The following is a 26,900-nucleotide window of genomic DNA, read 5'->3' on the forward strand; positions in this document are numbered from 1 at the left end:
CTTTTTAATATACTGTTTAGGTTTGTCATGACATTTCTTCCAAGGAGCAAGCGTCTTTTAATTTCAAGGCTGCAGTCACCATCTGCAGTGATTTTGGAGCCCCCCAAAATAAAGTCCCTCACTGTTTCCACTGTTTCCCCATCTATTTGCCATGAAGTGATGGGACTGGATGCCATGATCTTAAATTTTTGAATGTTGAGTTTTAAGCCAGCTTTTTCACTCTCCTCTTTCACTTTCATCAAGAGGCTCTTTAGTTCCTCTTCACTTTCTGCCATAAGGGTGGTGTCATCTGCATATCTGAGGTTATTGATATTTCTCCCCACAACGTTGATTCCAGCTTGTGCTTCATCCAGCCCAGCATTTCGCATGATGTACTATGCATATAAGTTAAATAAGCAGGGTGACAATATACAGCCTTAATGTACTCCTTTCCCGATTTGGAACCAGTCCATTGTTTCATGTCCAGTTCTAACTGTTGCTTATTGACCTGCATACAGATTTCTCATGAGGCAGGTAAGGTGGTCTAGTATTCCCATCTGTTTAAGAATTTTCCACAGTTTGTGGTGATCCACACAGTCCAAGGTTTTCGTGTAGTCAATAAGGTAGAAGTAGATGTTTTTCTGGAACTCTCTTGCTCAAGATCCAGTGGATGTTGGCAATTTGATTGCTGATTCCTCTGCCTTTTCTAAATCCAGCTTGAACATCTGGAAGTTCACGGTTCACGTACTGTTGAAGCCTGGCTTGGAGAATTTTGAGCATTACTTTGCTAGTGTGTGAGATGAGTGCAATTGTGCAGTAGTTTGAACATTCCTTGGCATTGGCTTTCTTTGAGATTGAAATGAAAACTGACCTTTTCCAGTCCTGTGGCCACTGCTGAGTTTTCCAAATTTGCTGGCATATTGAGTGCAGCACTTTCACAGCATCATCTTTTAGGATTTGAAATAGCTCAACTGGAATTCCATCACCTCCAATAGCTTTGTTCATAGTAATGCTTCCTAAGGCCTACTTGACTTCGCATTCCAGGATGTCTGGCTCTAGGTGAGTGATCACACCATTGTGGTTATCTGGGTCATGAAGATCTTTTTTGTATAGTTCTTCTGTGTATTCTTGCCACCTCTTCTTGATATCTTCTTCTTCTGTCAGGTCCATACCATTTCTGTCCTTTATTGTGCCCATCTTTGCATGAAATGTTTATCATATTGCAGATAGATTCTTTACCAACAGAGCCACAAGGGAAGCCCAAGAATACTGGAGTGGATAGCCTATTCCTTCTCCAGTGGATCTTCCCGACCCAGTAATTGAACTGGGGTCTCCTTAGTATCTCTAATTTTTTTGAAGAGGTCTCTAGTCTTTCCCATTCTATTGTTTTTCTCTGTTTCTTTGCATTGATCAGTTAGGAAGGCTTTTTTATCTCTCCTCGCTATTCTTTGGAACCCCACAGTCAGTCTCTCCCATCAGGAAGCTTCCATAAGCCTCTTAACCTTATCCATCAGAGGCAGATAGAATGCAAAACACAGTCATAGAAAACTAATCAAACTGATTATATGGATCACAGCCTTGTCTAACTCAGTGAAACTATGAGCCATGCCGTGTAGGGCCACCTAAGACGGACGGGTCATGCTGGAGAGTTCTGACAAAACGTGGTCTGCTGGAGAAGGGAGAAGGAAATGGCAAACCATTCCAGTATTCTTGCCTTGAGAACAAAAAGATAAGACACTGAAAGGTGAATTCCCCAGGTCGGTAGGTGCCCAATATGCTATTGGAGATCAGTGGAGAAATAACTCCAGATAAAATGAAGAGATGGAGCCAAAGCAAAAACAATACCCAGTTGTGGATGTGACTGGTAATGGAAGTAAAGTCCAATGCTGTAAAACACAATATTTCATCAGTTCAGTTCAGTTCAGTCGCTCAGTTGTGTCTGACTCTTTGCGACCCCATGAATTGCAGCACGCCAGGCCTCTCTGTCCATCACCAACTCCTGGAGTCTACACAAACCCATGTCCATAGACTCGGTGATGCCATCCAACCATCTCATCCTCTGTTATCCCCTTCTCCTCCCGCCCCCAATCCTACCCAGCATCAGGGTCTTTTCCAATGAGTCAACTCTTCGCATGAGGTGGCCAAAGTATTGCATAGGAATCTGGAATGTTAGGTCCATGAATCAAGGCAAATTGGAAGTGGTCAAACAGGAGATGGAAAGAGTGAACATTGACATTTTAGGAATCAGTGAACTAAAATGGACTGGAATGGGTGAGTTTAATTCAGATAACCATTATATCTACTACTATGGACACGAATCCCTTAGAGGAAATGAAGTAGCCCTCACAGTCAACAAAAGACTCCTAAATGTAGTACTTGGGTGCAATGCTCTACATTATTTATGATTAAATATTTAAATATATATATGGTATTAAAATGTGTATGAGAATAATAAATACTGATTCAAGATTGCAGTTGCCTGTAGGGAGAAGGGAGGACAATTACTGTCAGCACTTCAACTCTAGCTTATGTTTTATATCTTTTTTAAAAATATGAAACAAATATAGTAAAATATAATGAATGATTTAATATAGTTGACTAGTGGATACTTGGGTGTTTGTTATATTCTATGCTTTTCTATACATTGGAAATAGTTTCAATTTTAAATTGTGTGTTTGATTTATTTAAAAAGATAGGGAAGGTTTGCAATAGGGGATGTCCCAGTTAGCCAAAATATCAAGTAATTTACTGTGATGGGAAAAATCCCAGAAGAAAAATGGAAATGTAACAATTTTCATCTCTCATTTCAGACACATGGATGACCACTTCACAAACCTCTACCCACAGCTGATTAAGAAACATTCCATGTTGAATAAAGTGCAGGACTTTTTAACGTACGTATGGTTAGCATTCTTCTTCTCATTGTTACTGAGGCTTCAGGGATTGAATATGTCATTTCAAACAGCCATTTTTCCTTCACCAACTTCTTTTCCATCTCTAAGGCAGGACTCTGGAGTGGTTCTTGTAGTTAAGTGTAGCACCTTTTGGTAATAGCATAAAAACTGGTTGCAGACAAATGCCTTCTAATTTATGCCCTTTCAGAGGTCAGGTTAATATATCACATTGTCAGCTGCAACACAGCTAGAGGAAACCTCACAGTACAAGATAGGCAAAACCAAACCCTTGCATCCCTTCCACCTGGGGGCTCCTCTCCTTCAGAAAACCCCCTCCTCCCTCTCTAAGGGCTTTTTATGGACCTGGTGACTCATCCTAGCTGGGGAGTCAGTGCACATCTTAAGTTATAATTCCTAACATCCTTTGAGAATATTTTTATTTTAGTAAAGTTTTCTGGAGACTAATACTTTTCAATATTCAGAATTTGTTTTATATTTGTGGGAATGACAGACTGAGACTAATTTGGGGATAGAAGAACTCTTGGTTTGGCCCTCTAAAATATATGCCTAACAACCTGTTTGTCAGATGCGAAAGTCCTTCAGAGCATCTAGGCTAGATCTCATGAAGCAGTGATATTGTGTTTTTAAATTGATCTGGAGATAGCCTGCACACAAAAAAAATCAGAAACTGCTTTTAGTATAAAAAGTTATGTCAACTCATGTTGCATAAAGTGCAGACAACTAAAATATGAGAGAGAATGAAAGGAGTGTAAAACAACAACAAAAAGACATTTTTGTAGGACAGTCATTGAGGCAGTTATTGGCAAAAACTGGAATAGAACAAACCATAAACTATGAAAATGATCTGAGAGAAATATAAGCAAATACAAACCACTATGTCCTTAAGAGCTTTCATTTTTTTCCTGTTGTTTAACTTTACCACTTATATCTACAAAAGTAAGTTAATCAACTTGTCCTTATGGATTTAGTGAAAACATTATAATGTTATATGAGATGCATTTGAGTAGTCTGTCCTCAACTTTCTTAGGTCTCAATATCACAGATGAATAAATAAATAAATATCACATCTGTGTTTCTAGATAGTTCTAGGTAAAGCATGGGGAGTTATAAAGAAAGAGTCATAGTCCTTGGGGCTTCCCTGGTGGCTCAGATGGGGAAGAATCTGTCTGCAGTGCAGCAGACCTGGGTTCAATCCCTGGGTCAGGAAGATCCCCTGGAAAAGGGAATGGCTATCTACTTTAGTATTCTTGCCTGGAGAATTCTGTGGACAGAGAAGCCTGGCAGGCTGCAGTCCATGGGGTCATAGAGACATGGACATGACTGACCAACTAACATGTTCACTTTCATAGTCCTTGGGAGAAATTAAAAATCATTTAGGATTTGCTCTGATTTCTTTTCAAAATGACTGGGATGTTGCAAGAGCCAGAATTTAAATTATACTAGCCTTTGTGTGTGCTTAGTTGCTCAGTCGTGTCTGATTCTTTGGGACCCCATGGACTGTAGCCCACCAGGCTCCTCCGTTTATGAGGATTCTCCAGGCAAGAATACTGGAGTGGGTTGCCATGCCCTCCTCCAGGGGATCTTCCCAACCCAGGGATCAAACCCAGGTCTCCCACATTGCAGGCAGATTCTTTACCATCTGAGACACCAGGGAAGCCCTATACTAGCATAAGTATCTGAATATATAATCTTTAAATGCTTGGGTTTAATTTGGCTTTGGATGAACAACCATAGAGACCACTAGTACAAACCTAATTTGTCTTCCAGGAAGCAAGATCAGTGGACCCGGGAGAATATCAAATATTACAAGAATGACCCATTTTGGAGACACGCAGGCTATGTTATGGCACAAATGGATGGGCTGTATGTAGGGGCAATGAATAGAGCTAAATTAGAAGGAACAAAGGTAAGATTTCTAAAAAGCTACTCAGGATTTGTATGGTATGGCAAGAATACTGAAAAATGGTCTTTAAAATTACATTCCAATTAAGGAGAAGATAAAATTAGGACTAAAGAATAATTTCTTGCATAGAAATCCTGTCTTATCTATCTCATTACTAGAACCTGACTCAATGTCTGACACAAAATCCAAGCTTAACACACAAATAAACCAGCTTGTTTCTGAATCTTCTCAGTCTCATTCATGTGCCCTGGGTCAGGTTAAAGTCCGATGTGAATGTACTGGCTATTTGATTAACCTACTGAAGCTAGAGTTTTAGACAATATGATAAAGAAAAATGCATAAGTTTTTAAAAGTGTGCAAGTACTATGCTTTCCATCCTCCACAGCACATGCACACACATACACACACACAAACACACACACAACCCAGGCCCACACATCATAATTTTTTCTGAAAAGTTTACTGAATCATTGAGGATAGAAAGGTACTGTTTAATATACTCTAGAAAATCAGGAAGATTTTATTCCTGGGGGTAATATATATACCCCACACACACACGTGTGTGCGTGCACTGGACAAAATATATAAAATGACAGTTTATAGAAAATAGGTGCAATAAGTATTCTTAATCACATGAGCTCAGCCTTGGTAATAAAATTAGAAATACAAATTAAAACCATACTGAGAAATGCTTGTTGTTTAGTCACTAAGTTGTGTCCAATCCCTTCGTGAGCCCATGGACTGTAGTCCTCCAGACTCCTCTGTCCATGGGACTTCCCAGGCAGCAATATTGTAGTACATTGCCATTTCCTTCTCCAGGGGATCTTCCTGACCCAGGGTTCGAGCCCATGTCTCCTGCATTGGCAGGTGGATTCTTTACCACCGAGCCACCTGGAAAGCCATACTAAGAAATATTTTCTCACTTATCAATTTGGCAAAAATTCCAAAGTGTGAGAGCGTACTGTGTTGACAGGTAATAGGGGGGAAAAGACATTTTTCTAAAAGACTGGTGGGAATACAAAATGGCATATCTGCTATGGACAGTTTGGCACCCAGCACCAAAATCACATACTCATTTATCCTCTGACGCAGGATTTCCAGGATTATCGCAAAGGCTCACTGGCAACAATATAAGCCTATTCATTGCAGATAATTTACAGTAGTGAAAAGACTGAAAACAGCCAAAGACATGGAAGGCTGGCTGTACAAATGATGTGGCTATAAACAGGAATGAGGTGTATCTCCATATATTGTTATGGGCTGACCTTCAGAATCTGTTATTAAGTGTAAAAAGTAAAGACTAGTGTATATCGTGTGCTGCCTTCTGCATAAGAAATTGAAATAGAGTGATAGATAATAGATGATTGATAGACACATGATAGATAGATAGATAATAGATGATAGATAGATAGATGATAGATTTACTCATATTTTCAAGGAGAAACAGCAATGAAAGTATAAACCAATAACTAAAAGATAAATGAAAGGAGAGTGGAGGGAGGAGAAAGGAAAGCTACATTTCTCTGGATGTAACTTGTATTTTTACATTTGACTTTGAAACCATGTAAATGCTGTTCATACTTCACGAAATTTTTGAAAGCAAAGCAATTCCTAAGACCTGAAAACAAATGCTAACAAATATACTTAATGGTACATCAAGTTCATGGTATAACCATATGGGCAACAGTCAAATGACATCAAAACAAAGTTAATGAACTTCCCTGGTGGTCCAGTGGTTGGGAGTCCACACTTTCAGTGCAGGGGGCATGAGTTCGATCCTTGGTCAGGGAACGAGGATCCCATGTGCCACACAGCATGGCCAAAACAAAGGAGCAAAAACCAGTTATCCTCAAGAAACAGGGCATCCTCAGTGGAATAGATGCTAAGGGTAAGAAAATCACCAAAACAAAAATAGACAGCCTTGACTTGTAATCTTACTTTAGTAAAAATATTGATATTGCTATTTTGAAGTCTGATAGAGTTTGATAGATAAAGATAAAGCAAAGAAGTATATTAGATAACAAGATTTTCAGTGCAAGAAAAGTTAATGAAGTATACACGCTGTGTATTTTTTAATTGACATATAGGTAGGAGATCATTACTTTTAGCTTCCTTAATAAAAAAAAAAAAATGTACATTTCCTTTCTTTGTCCCTTGAAAAAGCCTAGAAGTAATGACAATAGCCTGGACCCAGTAGCATTTAGTCTTCCCTAGGAGGATATGGTCTATCTTAAACAAGACATAGAAGCACTAACCACGAAGAAAAAGATTGGGAAATCTGACTAATTAAAATAAGAATTTCTTTTTATCCAAAGACAATATAGAGAGTGAAAAGATAAGCTGCAAACCAAGGGAAGATATTTGCAATACATTTAACTAACAAAGGATTTGTATCTAAAATACATAAAGAATGTCGACAATTTTTTAAAAAGAACATACCTGGTAGAAAGATGGGTAACGGGCACAGAACATCAACAGGAACTTCACAGAAGAGGAAATACAAATGACCAATAAACATGTGAAGAAATGCACGATTTCAAGAAAATGTATCATAAAGCCACAATGAAATCCTATTACACACCAGAATTGGGAAATCCCAACCACTATTGGTGTAAGTAAACTCTTACAACCACTTTGGAGAAGGATTGGACATTACTTGAAACATTTGAGGTTAATACATATTCTACAACCTGGCAGATCCACTCAGAGACTAGATACAGTCTTGAACATGGGGTCCACATATGTAAAAGTTCACAGCACCATTGTTTACTGTGAACTGTAAACATCTCAAATGTTTATCCTAAGTATATTGTGATACCATATGTTCATGTAATGGGATACTATATAGGAATGAAAATGAACGAACCATTTCCACACTATCAACATTTATCAATGTCAAAAAATAATTTTTGAGCAAAAGAATGCACATGATAGGATTCTATTTATCCATATTCTAAACCAGGCAAAGTTTTAAAAATGTATTGCCTAGGGATTTATACATAGATGATAAAATGATAGGAAAGCAAGTAATGAACAACATGAAATTTAGCAGAGTGGTTACTGCTGGTGGGGAACGGAAATGAGATTGGTGACTTTCTAAGACACAGCTAATATTCTATTTAAAACATTCTATTTTTTAACTGGGATGCAGGTACATAGGAGTTTATTTTTATTATTTTTTCTTAAAATGTGCATATACATCTTCATTCTTTCATATGTATGATATCATTCTTGATTTTTAAAATAAAGGCAAAAAATTTAAAGGCAAATTACAAACTGAAAAAATCTTGCAATTCGTATCAGACTTAAAGAGCTCTTAAAAGTAGATAAAAAAGAATAACGTAGTAGAAAAATAATGCATGTTAACAGTTCACAAAAAGTAAATCCAAAGATTCTTAAATATATACTGAGCCGTATTCATAAATGCCAAGATAAACTACAATGAGGGGACTTCCCTCGCAGTCAAGTGCTAAGACTTCGTCTTCCAGTGCAGGGGGGTTCGATCCCTGGTTGGGGAACTAAGATCCCACATGCCTCATGGCCAAAAAGGACAAAACATAAAACAGAAGCAATACTGTAACAAAGTCAATAAAGACTTTAAAAATGGTCTACATTAAAAAAAAAATCTTAAAAAAGCTACCAGATACTGTTTTTTCCTTATCAAATTGGAAATAAACTAATTGTTTAATTCGTGGTGGAGGCTGTAATAGTATAATTGAAATAAGCCCTGTGATGATAATATGGAAATATCTATTAAAAAATCAAAATCATCTCTAGAAATCTGTTCTACACACAGTTACACACATAGAAAATAATGTGTCCAAGGCTGATTATTGGAAGATTGTCTTTAATAGTAAAAGACTAGAAATCACCTGAAAGTCCATCAATAAAATACTGATTAAAAACATTATAGTGCATCCATTCATTGACATACTGTTTAAAAGAATGAGGAAGATTTTTACATCCAATATAGAAAGGTCCCCAAGATACCAAAAGAAACAAAGAGGAAAAAAAAATCAAGGTGAAAAGAAGCACATAATATACTATCATTTATGTTAAAAAAAAATGTATTTGTAAGGCATTTTTAAAAGATCCCTTGGAGGAGGGCATGGCAACCCATTCCAGTATTCTTGCCTGGAGAATCCCCAGGGACAGAGGAGCCTGGTGGGCTGCGGTCCATAGGGTTGCAGAGTCAGACACGACTGAAGCAACTTAGCACAGCACAAGGCATTTTTAAAAATCTAGAGAGATACGCTAGAAACCAATTCAAGTGGTAAGCTGGAGATAGGACTGAAGCTTGAGCAAATAGAGAAGAGGAGTGAAAAGAATTTCCATTGTAGATCTTATGGCAACCCACTCCAGTGTTCTTTCCCGGGAAGTCCCATGGACAGGGAAGCCTCGCAGGCTACAGTCCATGGGATCACAGAGTCAGACACGACTGGGCATGCACACATGTACGTATGTATCACTCGTGCCAAGACTGAAAAAACTTGCGGTAGAGAAATGCAAGCAGAGTGCTCTGTTTTCCTCTCCTGGGACCCACTCCTCAAATCTGTGGATAACAGGCTAAAACATCTTGTAAACTATAAAGTAATAAAAATTATTTTATAAAGTACAAAAAAATTTAGGTATCTGTTACATGAGGGACTCTTCACAAAGGAATGATGTAGTGGATACCTAACAAGAGGAACCCTCCCAATAGAAAATGACATGTGATAGTAACAAATCAGTGTTAAGTGTAGTCTTTGTCTATCCCCAGCCCATAACCCTGTTCCAGATTCAGTTCCTGAATGCTATTGGAGACCTGCTGGATCTGATTCCCTCACTTTCTCCCACAAAAAACTCCAGCCTGCAGTTTTTTAAGAGATGGGACATGGGACATTGCTCTGCCCTTATTAAGGTGAGTCACTCAGTAGCCTTTCTCTTTGTCCTTCTTCTGGTCTGTGGAGATTCTTTCTATATGTCACCCAAACATGGCATCTCATCACCTCTGCTGTAGTTACATATCACTTCATGGGTTCCTCTGTCATGGAAGTTAAGAACTGGAAGGAACTGATAGAGGGAACTGGATGTACATGATGTTACCTCTGTTTGGACACTAGTGGTAAAGATCCCACCTGCCAGTGCAGGAGACGCAAGAGACGTTGGTTCGATCCCTGAGTCAGCAAGATCCCCTGGAGGAGGGCATGGCAACCCACTCCAGTATTCTTGCCTGGAGAATCCCAAGGACAGAGGACCCTTGCAGGCTACAGTCCCTGGGGTCGCAAAGAGTCAGACACGACTGAAGCAACTCAGCATGCACACAGCACTTCTGTTTCTTCCATCATTTTTCTCATGCTGTATGTACCTGCCACTTCTACCTTCCAGAATCTTCCATTTTGGAAGCTAGGACAGAATCTGTCTTGTGTACATTAAAGGTTAATTTTCCACTACCAAATATAGCAATAAACACCTCAGTAGATGTAATCCCTGTACATTTCCCACATTTGCAGTCAGTTATCTGTTTACTTCATGTGATTCTGGCTATAGGTTCTTCCTGGATATGAGAACGTCTTTTTCGCTCACTCAAGCTGGTACACATATGCAGCCATGCTCAGGATATATAAACACTGGGACTTCAACATCGTTGATAAAGACACCAGCAGCAGTCGCCTCTCTTTCAGCAGTTACCCAGGTAACTAAATTTAGAGGGACATCTCAGTACTTTGAGTCCTATTTCAGGATAAAACCTTGGTGATTCAGAGTAACTGGAATGGATGAAGAAATGCTTAGTGATTAGCATATATTAATGAAAACTGGTTTTTAGAGTGCTGTTTGAAGAAACATAACTATTACTTAAAGTACTACATCATAAACTATGTTAAGAGGGTTGCCAGAAATTCACTTCTACAAATGCCAACTGAGTATTTATTAAGTACAAGTCACTTTCTGAGGCTCTGCAGTGGAAGCAAAGATGAGCAAGAAAGATCCTGATTGCAGTTTCTCCTTGAGAGCCTGTCTCCTGTTCTCTTTTTTATGATTTTTTTTAGTCGAAGTATGGTTGATTTACCCATTTCTCTTATTCTTTGCAGAATCCACAGGACTTTACCTAGTGTGTGGCAACATGTATTTAAATAAATTTTTGCTGAATGAATGAGTGAATGAATGTACAAGCTTACAGGTCTTATACTAACAAGATAAAATACAGATAAGAATAATATTACTGCTGAATACTGTATAGGCTACAAAAGAAGTGTTAGAAATGTTGTGAGTATTCAAAATAGGGATAATTCACATCTGATTGTTGGGAAAAGGAAAAAAGTTGACATTTGAGATGAACCATGAATGATGACTAGAATTTGAGCAAGTAGAGACGGATGAGAAAGGACAGTCTTTATAGAGTAGGAATTGCAAACTCCTGTGCCTAAAGCAGGGGGCTTCCCGGGAGGCTCATGCCTGCAATGGGCTTCCTAGGTGGTGCTAATGGTAAAGAACCACTTGCCAGTGCAGGAGACATTAGAGATGTGGGTTAGGAAGGTCTCCTGAAGGAGAGGATGGCAACCCACTCCAGTACTCCTGCCTGGAGAATCCTGGACGGAGGAGCCTAGTCGGCTACAGTCCATGGAGTCACAGAGTTGGACACAACTGAAGAGACTGAGCATGCACACACGCATGCCTAAAGGAGACAAGAGGATGATATAAGTGAATAAAAGGGATCAGTAAAAGTAAATAGAAGTGGAAACAATTGTAGCAAAGACAGGGTCCATTGAAAGGGAGTCAGCTGTTTAGCACCTACTGACTGTTGTCACCCGGACATGACCTGGAGATCAGTATTTCCATATCCTCTAGTTTCTCAAGAGAGAAATATGGATTTAAAAAACAAAACCCAAACAAAAAAAAAAAAAACAAAACCCACTGTGTAAACCCATAAAATTGTATCTGATAGCTGGAATTGCCCTCAACATCTGGTTTGCAACCTCTTCAGGAAACATCACCAGCAAAAAGACAAGGGGGAAGTTCATACCAAACATCCAAGTGTCCTACACGGATATGATGTGGACACTAACCTCTAATTACAAATATGCAACTTACAGAGTGGTTATACCAACCACCTGTCATATCTACCTTTGAAAGAGTATTTTTGTCAGAGTATTATTGCCTCTTCTGATTCTGTTGTTCTTGATAATACTAGCTTTACCCTATCAGGAATTCTGACCTGGGGAATAGTGGTCTGTTTTACTGTCTGTGTGACCTGATCCTTCCTTTGAGACCACTTGGATTTCATCTTTGTTGTTGTTTGCTGAATTGTTTTAGTATTGAGGGGGACTGAGGACTCCTTTCTGCAGGTTAGACCATGCTTTGATTCTTTGTGCCAAAATTTAAGGACAGCAAAATACTGAGACAATGAACCATTCCTACTCTTCCTCCTATTTTTGGTAAAATGCAAAATTCAACTGCTACCTGAAATCTTTGCTTTCAAATCTCTCCAATCTTAACTTTTGGATCCCAAAAGTAGTGAGGGAGAAGGACATGGAGGGATTTCATATGAAAATGTTTGGCTTGCTAATATTTGCATATGTTATTGTTGTTCGGTCGCTTAGTTGTGTCTGACTCTTTGCAACCCCATAGACTACAGCACACCAGGCTTCCCTGTCCTTCCATCTCCTGGAGGTTGTTCAAACTCATGTCCATTGAGTTGGTGATGCCATTCAACCATCTCATCCTCTGTTGTCCCCATTCTCTTCCTGCCTTCAATCTTCCCCAGCATCAGGGTCTTTTCCAGTGAGTTGGCTCTTTGAGTCAGCCAAAGTATTGGAACTTCAGCTTCAGCATCAGTCCTTCCAATGAATATTCAGGGTTGATTTCCTTCCAGAATAGACAGATACAGAAGTATATATATAACTGAGAGAAAACAAAAGACATCTTTCTTACTCCAAGATGTTTTTATATGAGCCAGTGGAGCAGTGTAATTCATAATTTCTCTAACTAAACTGCTTTGTTCTCAACAGCAAACATGAAAACCATGTAGAATTTTATTTATATTACAAAGAATTGTTTAATTAAGGGATCGGCCACATTGGATTCACTCAATAGGTGTGGAACAAAGCTTTGCCATGAACTCTATGCCATGTGAAGGTGCTGTTGATCCCAGAAAAGAAGCTGGGTGACTTGTTTTTCTTTGGTGGAGGAATGCCACGGTAGATTGAGTGAATTAGGATCGTGATGTTGGTTTTGTATTCAGAGTAGCAGGACCTGGAGTTTCTTCCCAATATGGATAAATATACTAAGAATTGTTGAGTCAGAACTGATAGATCAAGTCATGATATAATTTATTCATCTATGATTTTCTGTTAAAATGTGCTAGACAGATTGTTTGTGATGAAAAACAGGACAGACAGTCTCTATTTTAACAAAATTTTACCTTCTGGTGAAAAATAGAGACAAATAAAGAAAGCAATGCTTAAAGTGTGATTTGTATAATAATAGAGAAGAGTAGTTTGGGGATGATGAGAAAACTTTTAAGAGAAAGTGAAGTTTATGTTGAGACACAAAGGCAAGTGTAAATTAGCCAGACCAATCGGGATAACGGGGTGATGGAATGTTCCACATGGAACATAGCACATGTAAAAGCCTGTAGGCAAGAAAAAGTTCAGAGAAGCCCAGAGGGAGGGAATGAAGGGCAATGCAAGACCACTAAAGTGACAAGTGGAAGTGATATTAATAGATTTGCATTTTAGAATTACACAATGCCAAGCCCCTGAGCAGTGGACAAGAGAGGCTTCCAACAGAACATGTAGAAGGCTGAGGCGACAATCCAGGCAACTCAAACCACATAACATGTTATAGATCAATATATGGATAGAAGATTAATATTCATCTTCAAGAAGAAAAAAAAATATGACTGCTGAATTACTATAGCAGATCTTGACTGTCTCTATATTCCTGTTTTTCTTTCCAAAATCTTTGAGGGATAATTGCCTAGTAAGCATTATTACAAGGGCACTCTCAAAACTGTCCTCCAGCATAGGGGGATAGGAGGAGCATAGTAATCCTTCACAGTGCCTTAGTCAATATTGCAAAGGATTTGCTTACCCCAGCACACCCAGACTTATTCAAGCCAATCTCATGCTCTGTGTTCACCAAGAGTCCCGGCTGACTTCATAAAAACAGAGGAGGTTATTCAAGAAAACATTAATATAATATCCTCCATTTTATTGTTTTTTTTATATATAAATTTATTTATTTTAGTTGGGAGCTAATTACTTTACAATATTGTAGTGGTTTTTGCCATACATTGACATGAATCAGCCATGGGTTTACATGTGTTCCCCATCCTGAACCCCCCTCCCACCTCCCTCCCCATCCCATCCCTCTGGGTCATCCCATTGCCCCAGCCCTGAGCATTTGTCTCATGCATTGAACCTGGAATGGTGTTCTGTTTCACATATGATAATATACATGTTTCAATGCTATTCTCCCAGAGCGTCCCACCCTCACCTTCTCCCTCAGAGTCCATAAGACTGTTCCATGCATCTGTGTCTCTTATTCTGTCTGGCATATAGGGTTATCATTACCATCTTTCAAATTCCATATATATGCATTAGTATACTGTATTGGTGTTTTTCTTTCTGGCTTACTTCACTCTGTATAATGGGCTCCAGTTTCATCCATCTCAATAGAACTGATTCAAATGTATTCTTTTTAATGGCTGAGTAATATTCCATTGTGTATATGTACCACAGCTTCCTTATCCATTCGTCTGCTGATGGACATCTAGGTTGCTTCCATGTCCTGGCTATTGTAAACAGTGCTGCAATGAACATTGGGGTACACGTGTCTCTTTCAATTCTGGTTTCCTCAGTGTGTATGCCCCGCAGTGGGATTTCTGGGTCATATGGTTTCCTTTTTAAGGAATCTCCACACTGTTCTCCATAGTGGCTGTACTAGTTTGCATTCCCACCAACAGTGTAAGAGGGTTCCCTTTTCTCCACACTCTCTCTAGCATTTATTGTAGACTTTTGGATAGCAGCCATTCTGACTGGTGTGAAATGGTACCTCATTGTGGTTTTGATTTGCATTTCTCTAGTAATGAGTGATGTTGAGCATCTTTTCATGTGTTTGTTAGCCATCTGTATGTCTTCTTTGGAGAAATGTCTGTTTAGTTCTTTGGCCCATTTCTTGATTGGGTCGTTTATTTTTCTGGAATTCAGCTGCAGGAGTTGCTTGTATATTTTTGAGATTAATTGTTTGTCTGTTGCTTCGTTTGCTACTATTTTCTCCCATTCTGAAGGCTGTCTTTTCACCTTGCTTATAGTTTCCTTTGTTGTGCAAAAGCTTTTAATTTTAATTAGGTCGCATTTGTTTATTTTTGCTTTTATTTCCAATATTCTGGGAGGTGGGTCATGGAGGATCCTGCTATGATTTATGTCGGAAAGTGTTTTGCCTATGTTTTCCTCTAGGAGTTTTATAGTTTCTGGTCTTATGTTTAGATCTTTAATCCATTTTGAGTTTATTTTTGTGTATGGTGTTAGAAAGTGTTCTAGTTTCATTCTTTTACAAGTGGTTGACCAGTTTTCCCAGCACCGCTTGTTAAAGAGATTGTCTTTTCTCCATTGTATATTCTTGCCTCCTTTGTCGAAGATAAGGTTTTAAGGCAGTATCCAGGATGACAGAGTAGAAAAATTCTGAACTCACGGGCTCTCGTGGACACACTAAATCTACAGCTAAGTATGGAACATTTCCCTCTGAAAATGATCTGAAAACTAGACAAAATGCTTCCCACAACACAAAATAAAAGGAACTCATTGAGGCAGGTAGGAGAGGCAGAGACATGGTCTTGCAAAAGACCTCTCCCCTTATTGTATGCAGCAACACTGGACAAGGAGGACTCTCGTGAGCCTACCACTTCCCCAGGAGGAGTAAGGGATTGGTGCCCCACCCCAGGCACCCCAGCCCGTGGGGTCTGCCCCAGAAAGATGAGCCCCCAAAACTCCTGGCTTAGAGACCCAACAGGGCTGAGCTCCAAGGGTTCCAAAGTGCTATAGGAGTGTGAAATTCTCCTGTTAAAGGATTTTGCATGTGGTCTTACCCTCAGAGTGAGTAGAATAACAGTAGCTTGGAAAGGGCCATATGTGAAGAAGATTCATTGCCAGTCTAAAGGCATCAGCTGGAGAGGCAGGGGACAATTGGAAAGCTCCTGGGCTTCCCTGATAGCTTAGTGGTAAAGAATCTGCCTGCCAGTGCAGGGGATGCGGGTTCGATCCCTGGTCTGGGAAGATCCCACACGCCACAGAGCAACTAAACCTGTGTGCCTGTGCTTTAGCTACTATAGCTACTGAGCCTGTGCTCTAGAGCCAGGGAGCTGCAACTACCAAGCCCGTGTGCCCTAGAGCCCGTGTTCCACCACGAGAGAAGCCACAGCAATGAGAAGCCCATGCACTGCAATTAGAGAGTAGCCCCCACTCGCCTCAACTAGAGAAAGCTCACACAGCAACCAAGACCCAGCACAGCCAAAAATAAATAAATAAGAGCAAGAAAAAAAAAACCCTCCCAAAGGCAGAGGCATTGATGGACCTGGTTGTTGCACTCTCCACCTAGCATGCTAGAACAGGTTGGTGAGCTTGGATACAACACCCTCCCAACTGCCTAGCTAAGCAGGCAGGGGTGAATGGTGGTGACAGTGTCCCACGTCCTTGCTGAAGTCTGTAGGTACAGTGGTTGCACCACTCCCTCACCTCCTGGCTGGGGCTGGAGAGCTGTCTTTCTGAAGCCAGTGAGTGTGCCCCACCCGCTACACTCCCCAGCAATCTTGCTAAAGCCGCTGAGCAGGTGCAATCCACACAGGGGACACCCTTTGATCCTTTGGCCTTGCTGGCCAAGGACACTGGCATTCCTGAGCTCCACAGGGCTGTAACCATCAGAAAGACAGTTCTCAGCAGGCAAACACCCCCAGGGCACTGCACAGATAGCAAGTGGAAATAAAACCCAAGTATTCCTGTGAAAAAGACCTATTTACTTAGCCTGGAGCTCTAGCTTCAGACAGGCTTCAGGTTTCCCACCCCTCTAGAGGCTAAGGAGACATAGCCAGGGAACATAAGCTAGGAGACATCATGCTGGCACACCCCCTTGGCCTCACTATAGCTCGGGAACACTTCCCAGATAAAAGGTTATACACTGGGACTTCCCTGGTAGTCCAGTGGATAAGAATCTGCTGTCCATGCAGGGGAAACAGGTTTGCTCCCTTGTCCAGGAAGATTCCACATGCCACAGGGCAGCTAAGCCCGTGCACCACAACTACTGAAGCCCATGTGCCTAGAGGCCATGCTGTGCAACAAGAGAAGCCACCATAATGAGAAGCCCATGTACTGCAAGTAGAGAAAGCCTGCTTGCAGCAACATAGACCCAGTACAGCCAAAAATTAATTAATTAATTTAAAAAACAATTTTAAAAAAGCTTATATACTTGTCTGGATCCTTAGTTTCTGCCACCATCACTAGGCACTCCCTGGAGGAGGAAATGGCAACCCACTCCAGTATTCTTGCCTGGAAAATTCCATGGACTGAGGAGCCTGGCAGACAACACATATGTAAACTAGATGACTAATAAGGACCTTACTGTATGACACAGGGAACTCTACTCAATATCTCTAATGGATGTGGGGAAAAGTGAACCCTTGTACACTGGTTGGTGGAAATCTGTATTGGTGCAGCCACCATGGAAAACAGTATGGAAGTTCCTCAAGAACTAAAACTACAACTATCATATGACCCAGTAATTCCACTCCTGGATACATATCCAAAAAAAAACAGCCAAAAACACTACCTTGAAAAGATATGTGCCCCCCAGCGTTCATAGCAGCATCATTTATAGTTGCTAAGACATGGAAGCAACGTAAGTGTTCATCAACAGATGACTGATAGAGAAGATGTGATATATATATTATATATAGATACACACACACGATGGAATACCACTCAGCCATAAAAAGAATGAAATTTTGCCATTTGGAACAACACGGATGGACTTGAAATGCATTATGCTAAGTGAATTATTTCACTTATGTCAGACAGAGAAAGACAAATACTATATGAAATCACTATATGTGGAATCTGAAAAACAGAACAAACTAGTGAATATAAGAAGAAATGAAGACTCATAGATATAGAGAACAAACTAGTTATTACTAGTGGGGAGGAGAAAGGGTTTACAGAGGGTAGGGGGACTGGGAGGTTCAAACTATAGGGTGTAAGATAGGTTACAGGGTGCGTTTTACAACTCAGGGAATACAGCAAATATTTTGTAAAAGTGTAAATGAAGTGCAACCTTCAGAAATTGTACGAAAAATAAAATTTGTTCATGTCAAAAAAAAAGATCTATTGATTTCTATTGCATTGAAGCTTTAAATCAATCAGAGAGAATCAACATGTCAGTAATCCTGAGTCTTCCCATCCACAAATATTGTTTGTCTATTTATTTAGGTCTTCTTCTTTAATTTGAGCAATTTTTTGTAGTTTTTAGTATATTGGTCTTACATACCTTAAACTAATTTGAATCCTAAGTGAATTTTGATGCTACTGTAATCAGAATCAGTTTTTTATTCCCTTTTTCAATTGTTCATTGCTTGTATATATGCATTAGTTATCTATCACCATGTAACAAGTCATCCCCCAAATTCGTGACTTGAAGGAATGACAGTAATTGTTTAGCATCTCATAGTCTCTATGGATAAGGAATTTAGATAGGGCCCAGTTAGGATGGCTTGTGTCTACGAAGACTCAGAGACTGAGGGGCTGAAATCTCTGATAACTTAACTGAAGCGAAAGGATGTGCTTCCAAGGTGACTCACTTCCATGGTCAATAAGATGCTGCTGACAAATCGATTCCCCTCCATGGGCCTGTCTGCAGAACTGCTCAAGTATCCTTGAAACAGGGCTCCTGGTTCCCCCAAACGAAGTGATCCAAAAGAACAAGGCAGAAACAGCAGTGACTATTATGACCTAGTCTCAGAAGTCACAGGCTGTCACTTCCACCACATTCTATTTATTAGAAGGAGGTTGTTATGATTAGTTCACACTCAAGAAGAGGACGTTAGAATCTATCTTTTCAAGGGAAAATTGCCAAGGAATTTGTGGAAATTTAAAAACCATCACAATATCGAAATACTATTTTTTGTATATTTACTTTTTATCTTGAGAACTTTCTAAGTTCATTTATCATTCTAACAGCTTTTTTTTTTGGTAGATTTCTTGGGATTTTTCTAGATGTATCATCAGCTCATCTCTGCAGGAAGACAGTTTTACTTCCCCCTTACCTTGTCTGTCTTTGTTTTCTTCCACAAGTGCACTGGAGAAGACCTCCAGGTCTATAGACTATAGACTATAAGTGGCATGGAAATTCTTGCCTAGTTCCTGATCTTAAGTGAAAAAGTATGCAGTCATTCACCATTAAGTATGATGTTAATTGTAGGCTTTTTGTAGATACCCTTTATAAGGTTAAAGAGGATTCCGTCTCTTACTACTTTTCTGTATGTTTTTATCATGAATAACTGCTGCACTTTATGCAGTTCTCATTTTCTATTAAAATGATCATCTGATCTTCATCTTATATTAATACAGTGAGTTCCACTGATTAATTTTCAGATGTTAAATCAACTTGGCATTCCTTGGGTAAGCCCCAATTAATCATAATGTCCCCTGAAGAAGGAAATGGCAACCCACTGCAATATTCTTGCCTAAGAAACCCCATGGACAGAGGAGCCTGGTGGGCTACAGTCCATGGGGTCGCAGGAGTCAGATGTGACTGAGTGACTAAGCCACCACCACCATACAGTTTATCATTTTTACTTGTGGGAGGACTCATCCAATTTCTTTGTGTTGCTATTGACATGTTCACCCTATGAGCATTTTTATTGTCTTTTAATGCATCTTACCCAAATGTTTTCCATGTTAACAAAAGTCTCACAAGAGCTCCTCTTCGAAGCCTTCCCTAACTTTCAGGCAGAGCCAGCTACCCCTCCTTCAGCTTCCCTGGTGCCTGTGGGTAACTTCTTCAGAGCCCATGTTCCGTATTCATGTCTGCATCCCCAGGGCCAGTACAGAGGCTTGTACATGGTAATCATTGAATAAATACTTATGGAGGCCAGGAAGGAAAAAAAAGATAATGGAAAGAAAAAGGAAAGGAGACAGCAGACAGATTACAGACAACCCATCCTGATGTGGACGTGTGGAGACTGGAGAGAGAAAGAAGGGAAATTCAGTGAGAGGTGGAGAAGGGCCTGCTGAAGAGATCATCATCTCTATCACAATCTCATTGTCTTCTCTTCATCCTGCCCTCCCTTTTATTTTTTTTTAATAAACTGCATGTTTCTAAAGCTAGCTTAATTACTTAGCACCCTCCCTTTATACTGTTGATTTGAAAACAAGACTCTAAGATGCTCAGGAATTGTTATCCAGGCATCTCAGATGCACACTTGGCAGCGTAGGGATTGGACCCGTAAGTTGATCCTTTGTAGCCACCCAGGTGGCACTAGTAAAGAAGCCGCCTGCCAGTGCAGGAGACAGAAGAGATGTGGGTTCCATCCCTGGGTTGGGAAGAAATGGCAACCCACTCCAGTATTCTTGCCTGGAAAATCCCATGGACAGAGGAGCCTGGCGGGCTACAGTCCATAGGGTCTCAAAGAGTCAGATACAACTGAAGCAAGTTAGGACCTTAATAGGAATGACATGAATAGGACCCAACTAGTTGTATGGGAATGAAGCAGCACCCAAGTTTTAAGTAAGTTACTTTAAACTCTTTTGTGCTTAACCTGTCTTTGAAATAAAAAGAAAAAAAAGCCCCTCAAACTAACATTTGTTTAGTTCCTACTTACGTGTCCGGCATTATAACTGACACTCAGTGTATGCATAATACACATTTGGTGTGTATTATGTCACTTAATTTTCATAAAGACCTAACAAGGAGGGTATTGTATCGGTATTTTTCAAATAAACAGGTTCAGATAAGTTAAATAGCCTTTTCAGAACCATACTGCTCAGAGGTTGGGCAATGCGGTTCAAGCAAAACATATCTGACTACAAAATACCCATTTTTTTGTTTGTTTGTTTTCAGAAATGGTTCCGTTTGTATCTGAGTTAAATGGTTAAAACTAAAAGAGACGTGGACTCAAAGGGCCTCCTGAGATGCGGGTGGGTGGAACTTTTGCATGGGAACCTAAGCTGGAACCTATTCAAAGTGTTCTAATTGAGGAGTACAGTAAATAATGATGATGCCTATGAGGCTGAGGCTTCCCACTTAATTATCTGTAAGTGGAGCTCTCCAGAGTGCAGTCAGTATGTTTCACCAAACATGCATGTGTTCCTACTTTGCATTACATCTGGGCATTCCATCGCCTCCCACACACATGTACATACCCCTTACAGTTTCCTCTGGAGCTTGTTAAAAATGCAGATTCTAAAGTGCCATCCATAGGAATTCTTATCCAGTTGATCTGGGTTGGTGCATTTGAACAAGCACCCTAGGCGTCTCTGACTTATTGGGTTTCCAAGTCTATCCTTTTAGACTCTGGCAGCCCTTCGGGTCTGGGTAGACATGATTTTGCTCAGCCTTCTCCTGTTTGAAGTTCTAATACTTGAAAGTAGGTGCACAGGAAGATAAAAGAATACCCTCAAAGCCTGGGGAAAATGTAGCCAAGTCTCCTTCATAATCCATAATATTACTACTTTCATTCGTTATTAAATTGCCTTTATAGTTGTAAACATTTTTAATGAAGTACAATTACTTTTATTAATTTCATGTTACCTATCTTAGATACTTTGATCATAAGGCTGAAATATATACAATCTATGATTTAACACATGCCAAGATTGATATCTTCTGCTTTTAAAAAGCAGAACCAAAGGAGGAGAAGAAATAAAAGTAGAACTAAATAAAAGTAGAACTCGGTCACCTATTCCAAAGATGTAGATAGATTTTGTAGCACTTCATTCCTGCTTTCCTATGTACCTTTCTTTTGTTTTATGTTCCTCTTTGGTACCATCCCAGGATACTGAGTAGCCACCCAGGTGGCACTAGTGGTAAAGAACCCGCCTGCCATTGCAGGAGATGTAAGAGATGTGGGTTCAATCCCTGGGTCGGTAAGATCCCGTAGAGGAGGAAATGGCAACCCACTCCAGTATTCTTGCCTGGAGAATCCCATAGACAGAGGAGCCTGGGGGGCTACAGTCCAAAGAGTCGCCAAGAGTCAGACAAGCTGAAGCAACTTAGCACCAGGATGCTGATAACTTCTGCCAGGCCACACCTGCCTTGAATCTTAAGAAAGCTTCTTCCCTTCTATCTTTCCAGAAATTCCACCTTATTCTCCACACTTTTCTTGGTTGACTGGTCATAAGGTGATTTTCCCCAACTCCACCCTGTTTAAACATGCAACTCCCCATGATTCACCCTCTCCTTAATTGTTTCTAATGTATTTGCTCCATTGTGCATATGTGTTGTTGCCATTTGCATGATTATTCCCCTCAATTTTGTCAGACATATGTTAGGGTGGAAAAGGCATGTGTTGAGATTCAGTTCTAGATTTGTCCCTGACAACGCTGTTTATAAGCTTTAAAAAGCTAAATACTTGAAAAAAAAAAAAAGCTCATCTAAGTGCTCTTTTTGTGAAGATCAAATGAAAGTATCCATCCTTCTAAAGCAAAGTTTCTGATGTGTAGTAGGTACACTATAAATGTTAGTCACCACCATCTTCTTCTCTCTTGTACAGAACAGTTATTTATTGAGCACCTACTATGTGCAAAGGGGCTTCCCAAGTGGCAGTGGTAAAGAATCAGCTTGCCAGTGCAGGAGATGCAAGAGACACAGGTTCGATCCCTGGGTCTCAAAGATCCACTAGAGAAGGAAATGGCAACCCACTCCAGTGTTCTTGCCTGGAGAATTCCACTGACAATCTGTGGGGTCACAGAGAATTGGACACGACTCAGTGACTGAGCACAAACACACTACGTGTCAAATCCTTTTCTTGCCACTGGAGTAAACAAGACAGAAAAAGTTCCTGCCCTGGTGGCACTTACATGCTACGGGATAGATGGAAAAGGAAACAGTAAACAAGTAATATAACCTAAAGTAAATAATTTCTTATTGCAGAAAAGCAAACAATTTTGATGTGGATAATAACTGAACATTGATTAAGTGTATATACCCACCTCTTCATATTTACTCTGTATAATCTTTGCTGTTGTTCAGTCACTAAGTCGTGTCCAACTCTGCGATACCATGGACTGCAGCACGCCAGGTTTCCCTGTTGTTCACTATCTCCCCAAGTTTGCTCAAACTCATGTCCCTGAGTCAGTGACATGCTATCTAACCATCTCATCCTCTGTCGTCCCCTTCACCTCCTGCCTTCAGTCTTTCCCAGCATCAGAGTCTTTTACAATGAGGTGGCTCTTCACATCAGGTGGCCAAAGTTTTGGAGCTTCAGCCTCAGCATCATCCTTCGAATGAATATTCAGGATTGATTTTCTTTAAAATTGGCTGGTTTGATCTCCTTGCAGTCCAAGGGACTCTTAAGAGTCTTCTCCAACACCACAGTTCAAAAGCATCAATTCTTCAGTGCTCAGCCATCTTTATGGCCCAAGAGATTATTATTATCTTAGAATAAGAGTTATACTTATTGTTTTATATGAGCTACTTCAGGATATTCCGACTCCAGAGTATGGTCTTCATGTGCCTGAATATCTAATAGTATGAATCTCTCATTGATCACATTCCTATTGCAGGGTAAAGCAGAAATGTGCTGAAAAACAAAACCAAAAAACCAGCCATACTTGATTGAAGAATAATTACTGGAAAATGAAGGGGGAAATTGGTTGGTATCAGTTAGGTTCTTGGCAGAAAGAGAAGTAAATGAATGCCATTCTGTAAGGTAGGAAGACTGAGTCCATTGTAGAGTAGACAGAACAAATGACTGGAAGATTTCATGTCGTGAGATGACATGGAGAGCACCTTTTCTTAGGGAGGAAGCAGAGGTTTTTCCCGCTGCAGTCACCTTAGTGCAGGGCTCCCGGTGGAGACTCAGAGTGGAGCAGAGGTGGGCAGGGCATGTGCATGTCTGGGCATGTGACTTTTGGAGAAGCTGAAGGAATTCTACTACATTCTCTAGCCTGGGGTCATTGCACAGTGCTTGGGATCTAGTAGGTATTAAATAAAGTTTTAATGAGTATTAGATAGTCTTTGAGACATCAGACAGCCCAGCATAGGTGATTGCCTTCCCCAAGGTCTGAGAAGTGATATTGTTCCTCTTTAGCTGTGGGAAAAACCTGAGCAGAAAGGTGAGTATGATGCCAAGATATTACTTTGTTTTTTCCTTTTAAAAAAGAAAACTATTCCCAAAGTGTCACATCCATCTATGTTAAAATCAAATGGCAGTAAGACATTTGAAAACAAAATATGTTGTGTAACTGGATTACTATTATTATACTGGCTACTGCTGAACCTCCAAAAGTTTGTGCTGTAAACACATACATGATTAGTATTGCTTTTGAGTGTACACGAGAGTGTCTCAGCTGGGCACATCCATGCGTCAATGGTTGGCTGGAGTTGGGTGGGCAGCTCTGTTGATCTTGGATGAACTCTATTGCACTTTGGGGGGCGGCCCAGCTAGAGACTGGCCCTCCTGCACTTTGCCTCCCATCCCAGAGACTAGGCTAGGCTGCACCAGTTTTCTCAGCTGTAACAGGGTTATAAGAGAGTGAGAAAAAGTGTGCAAGGTCTCTTGAGGCCTAGGCTAGAACTGGCGCCTTTTGTTAAGCCAAAGCAGTTCATACTTAAGGGGTGGGGAAACAGATAATGCCTCTTGCTGGGAGATGCTGCAACGTCCCATCGCTAAGTATGGATAAAGCAAGGAGTGAAGACATGCAGCATAGATATTTTTACAATCATGATCCTCCTGCCTGACCCTGAGTTGTATGTCATTCATGTCCTTGGTCAACAGTGAGTCTATTCTTTTGAAAGGAAGGAAGGTTTTTGGTCTTCAGAGTGTTGCTGAAATTCAGCCTCTGTTCACTGGTGCTGAATAGAAAGGCAGAAACAGAGTTTGGGGTGAAGTAGAAAAGAGTAGCTTTTATTGCTTTGCCAGGCAAAGAGGGATATAGAGGGCTAATGCCCTCAAAACTATATGACCCACCCTGAAGAGGGTAATGAGGAGTTTCATAGTGTGAGGAGCAGGGCATGATCAGCTAATCAACAGTTTTTGGATTGGCTGGCATCAGGGTGAAGCTTCAGTCACCATCTGTCTTCTGATTTCAACCAGTCTAGGGTCTTTGTGCTTGTGGCCAGCAGTTTTCATCTCTCCAGATGAAAGGGGTGGTGGTGGTTCTGCTTCTTGTAAAAACAACTTAGGAATGTATGTCATATGTCAGGCCTTTATCTATGTCTTTCAGGGAACTGGGAGTTCAGTGATTCTTCTGTATGGCAGAATTATAGCCTAAATTGTTACCAGTTCCTCAGCGCAACAGCTATTCTTTCTTTCTACATCTTCACATTTTCCAATGATTAACTCTTGAGTCAATATTTTATTTCAGAAGACAAGGACATGGGGGCTTATGGTTTCAAAAGCTTTGGAGCAGTTAATGCATGTGATGTGCAAATGAACACATTTTAAATTTTTAGTGGTTTATAACATTATCTAAGTGATAGAGAATTCAGATACCTGTGAAGATATCCAGTGAGCTATAAGAAAACTGAAAGGCAATTCAGTGAGCTCAGAAATAAAATTAATGAACAGAAAGAATACCAAAGAGAAATTGGTATTTTCTGAATACCAACTGAAATTTGAAAATAGAACCAAATAGAAACTCTGGAGCTGAAGAACTTAATAAATGAGATGAAGACTGCATTAGAAAGCACTGGAAATACTGGAGACCACATGGAAGAGAGAATTAGTGAGCTCAAAGACAAATCTAGAAATGATATAGATAGAAGAGAGGAAATTAAGATCTACAAAAAAGAAAATCCTATAGAACGATCTGACTCCATTAGGAAATGAATCATTAGGGTAATGGGTATCCCAGCAAGGAGAAGGGAGAGTGAAGAGAGTGTATTGAAATAAATAACAGTTGAGGACTACCCAAACCTGGGGGAAAAACTGGACATACAAGTCTATGAAGTTAAGCAACTGATGTGTCTTTTTTGTGCCAGTTCCATACTGTTTTATGACTGTAGCTTTGTAGTATAGTCTGAAGTCAGGGAGCATGATTCTTCTAGCTCTGTTCCTCTTTCTCAAGATTGTTTTGGCTATTTGGGAAACTTGAAAGTGTTATACTACATGAAGTAAGTCAGCTGGAGAAAGACACATATCATATGATTTCACTCATATGTGGAATACAAAAATAAATTAAAAATAAATGAACAAACCAAACCAAACAACAACAAACACATAGATACAGTGAATAAATTAGTGGTTACCAAAGGGGAAGGGTGGCAGGGGAGGGCATTTTGGGAATGAGCACACTGGAGTGTATACCGGAGGAGAAATGTAATATTTATATATACAAAAACTTACATAATGTTCAGTTCAGCTGCTCAGTCATGTCCAACTCTTTGAGACCCCATGGACTGCAGCATGCCAGGCTTCCCTGTCCATCACCAACTCCCAGAGCTTGCTCAAACTCATGTCCATAGAGTCGATGATGCCGTCCAACCATCTCATCCTCTGTCATCCCCTTCTCCTCCTGCCTTCAATCTTTCCCAGCATCAGGGTCTTTTCCAGTGAGTCAGTTCTTCGCATCAGGTGGCCTAAGTATTGGAGTTTCAGCTTCAGCGTCTTCTTCCAATGAATATTCAGGACTGATTGTCTTTAGGATTGACTGGATGGATCTCCTTGCAGTCCAGGGGACTCTCAAGAGTCTTCTACAACAACACAGTTCAAAAGCATCAATTCTTTGGCGCTCAGCTTTCTTCACAGTCCAACTCTCACATCCATACATGACTACTGGAAAAACCATAGCTTTGACTAGATGGACCTTTGTTGGCAAAGTAATGTATCTGCTTTTTAATATGCTGTCTAGGTTGGTCATAGCATTTCTTTCAAAGAGCAAGTGTCTTTTAATTTCAAAGCTGCAGTCACCATCTGC

The 26,900-nt window shown here is 40.1% G+C and overlaps 1 protein-coding gene and 1 long non-coding RNA gene across 3 annotated transcripts in view; one reads left to right on the top strand and one right to left on the bottom strand.

Moving 5' to 3' along the window:
• PLBD1 (phospholipase B domain containing 1) overlaps positions 1 to 26,900 on the top strand; it is an 82,247-nt gene that overhangs the window by 40,336 nt on the left and 15,011 nt on the right. For both annotated transcript variants that reach the window (XM_081589243.1, XM_081589244.1), the window contains exons 3-6: positions 2,790 to 2,873; positions 4,662 to 4,800; positions 9,557 to 9,697; positions 10,327 to 10,471. In XM_081589243.1, the coding sequence (XP_081445369.1) occupies positions 2,790 to 2,873; positions 4,662 to 4,800; positions 9,557 to 9,697; positions 10,327 to 10,471 (509 nt within the window). The remainder of the gene's footprint in view (positions 1 to 2,789; positions 2,874 to 4,661; positions 4,801 to 9,556; positions 9,698 to 10,326; positions 10,472 to 26,900) is intronic.
• On the bottom strand, positions 2,640 to 18,749 carry LOC145545239 (uncharacterized). Its single transcript, XR_014081961.1, has 3 exons — positions 18,623 to 18,749; positions 3,449 to 3,538; positions 2,640 to 3,020 (listed from the first exon to the last, which is right to left on the bottom strand). It is a non-coding gene; the product is annotated as an uncharacterized LOC145545239 (long non-coding RNA).

Source organism: Giraffa tippelskirchi, chromosome 4, assembly GCF_054371585.1.
Source record: "Giraffa tippelskirchi isolate mGirTip1 chromosome 4, T2T-mGirTip1v1.2.pri, whole genome shotgun sequence".
Lineage (NCBI taxonomy): Eukaryota > Metazoa > Chordata > Mammalia > Artiodactyla > Giraffidae > Giraffa > Giraffa tippelskirchi.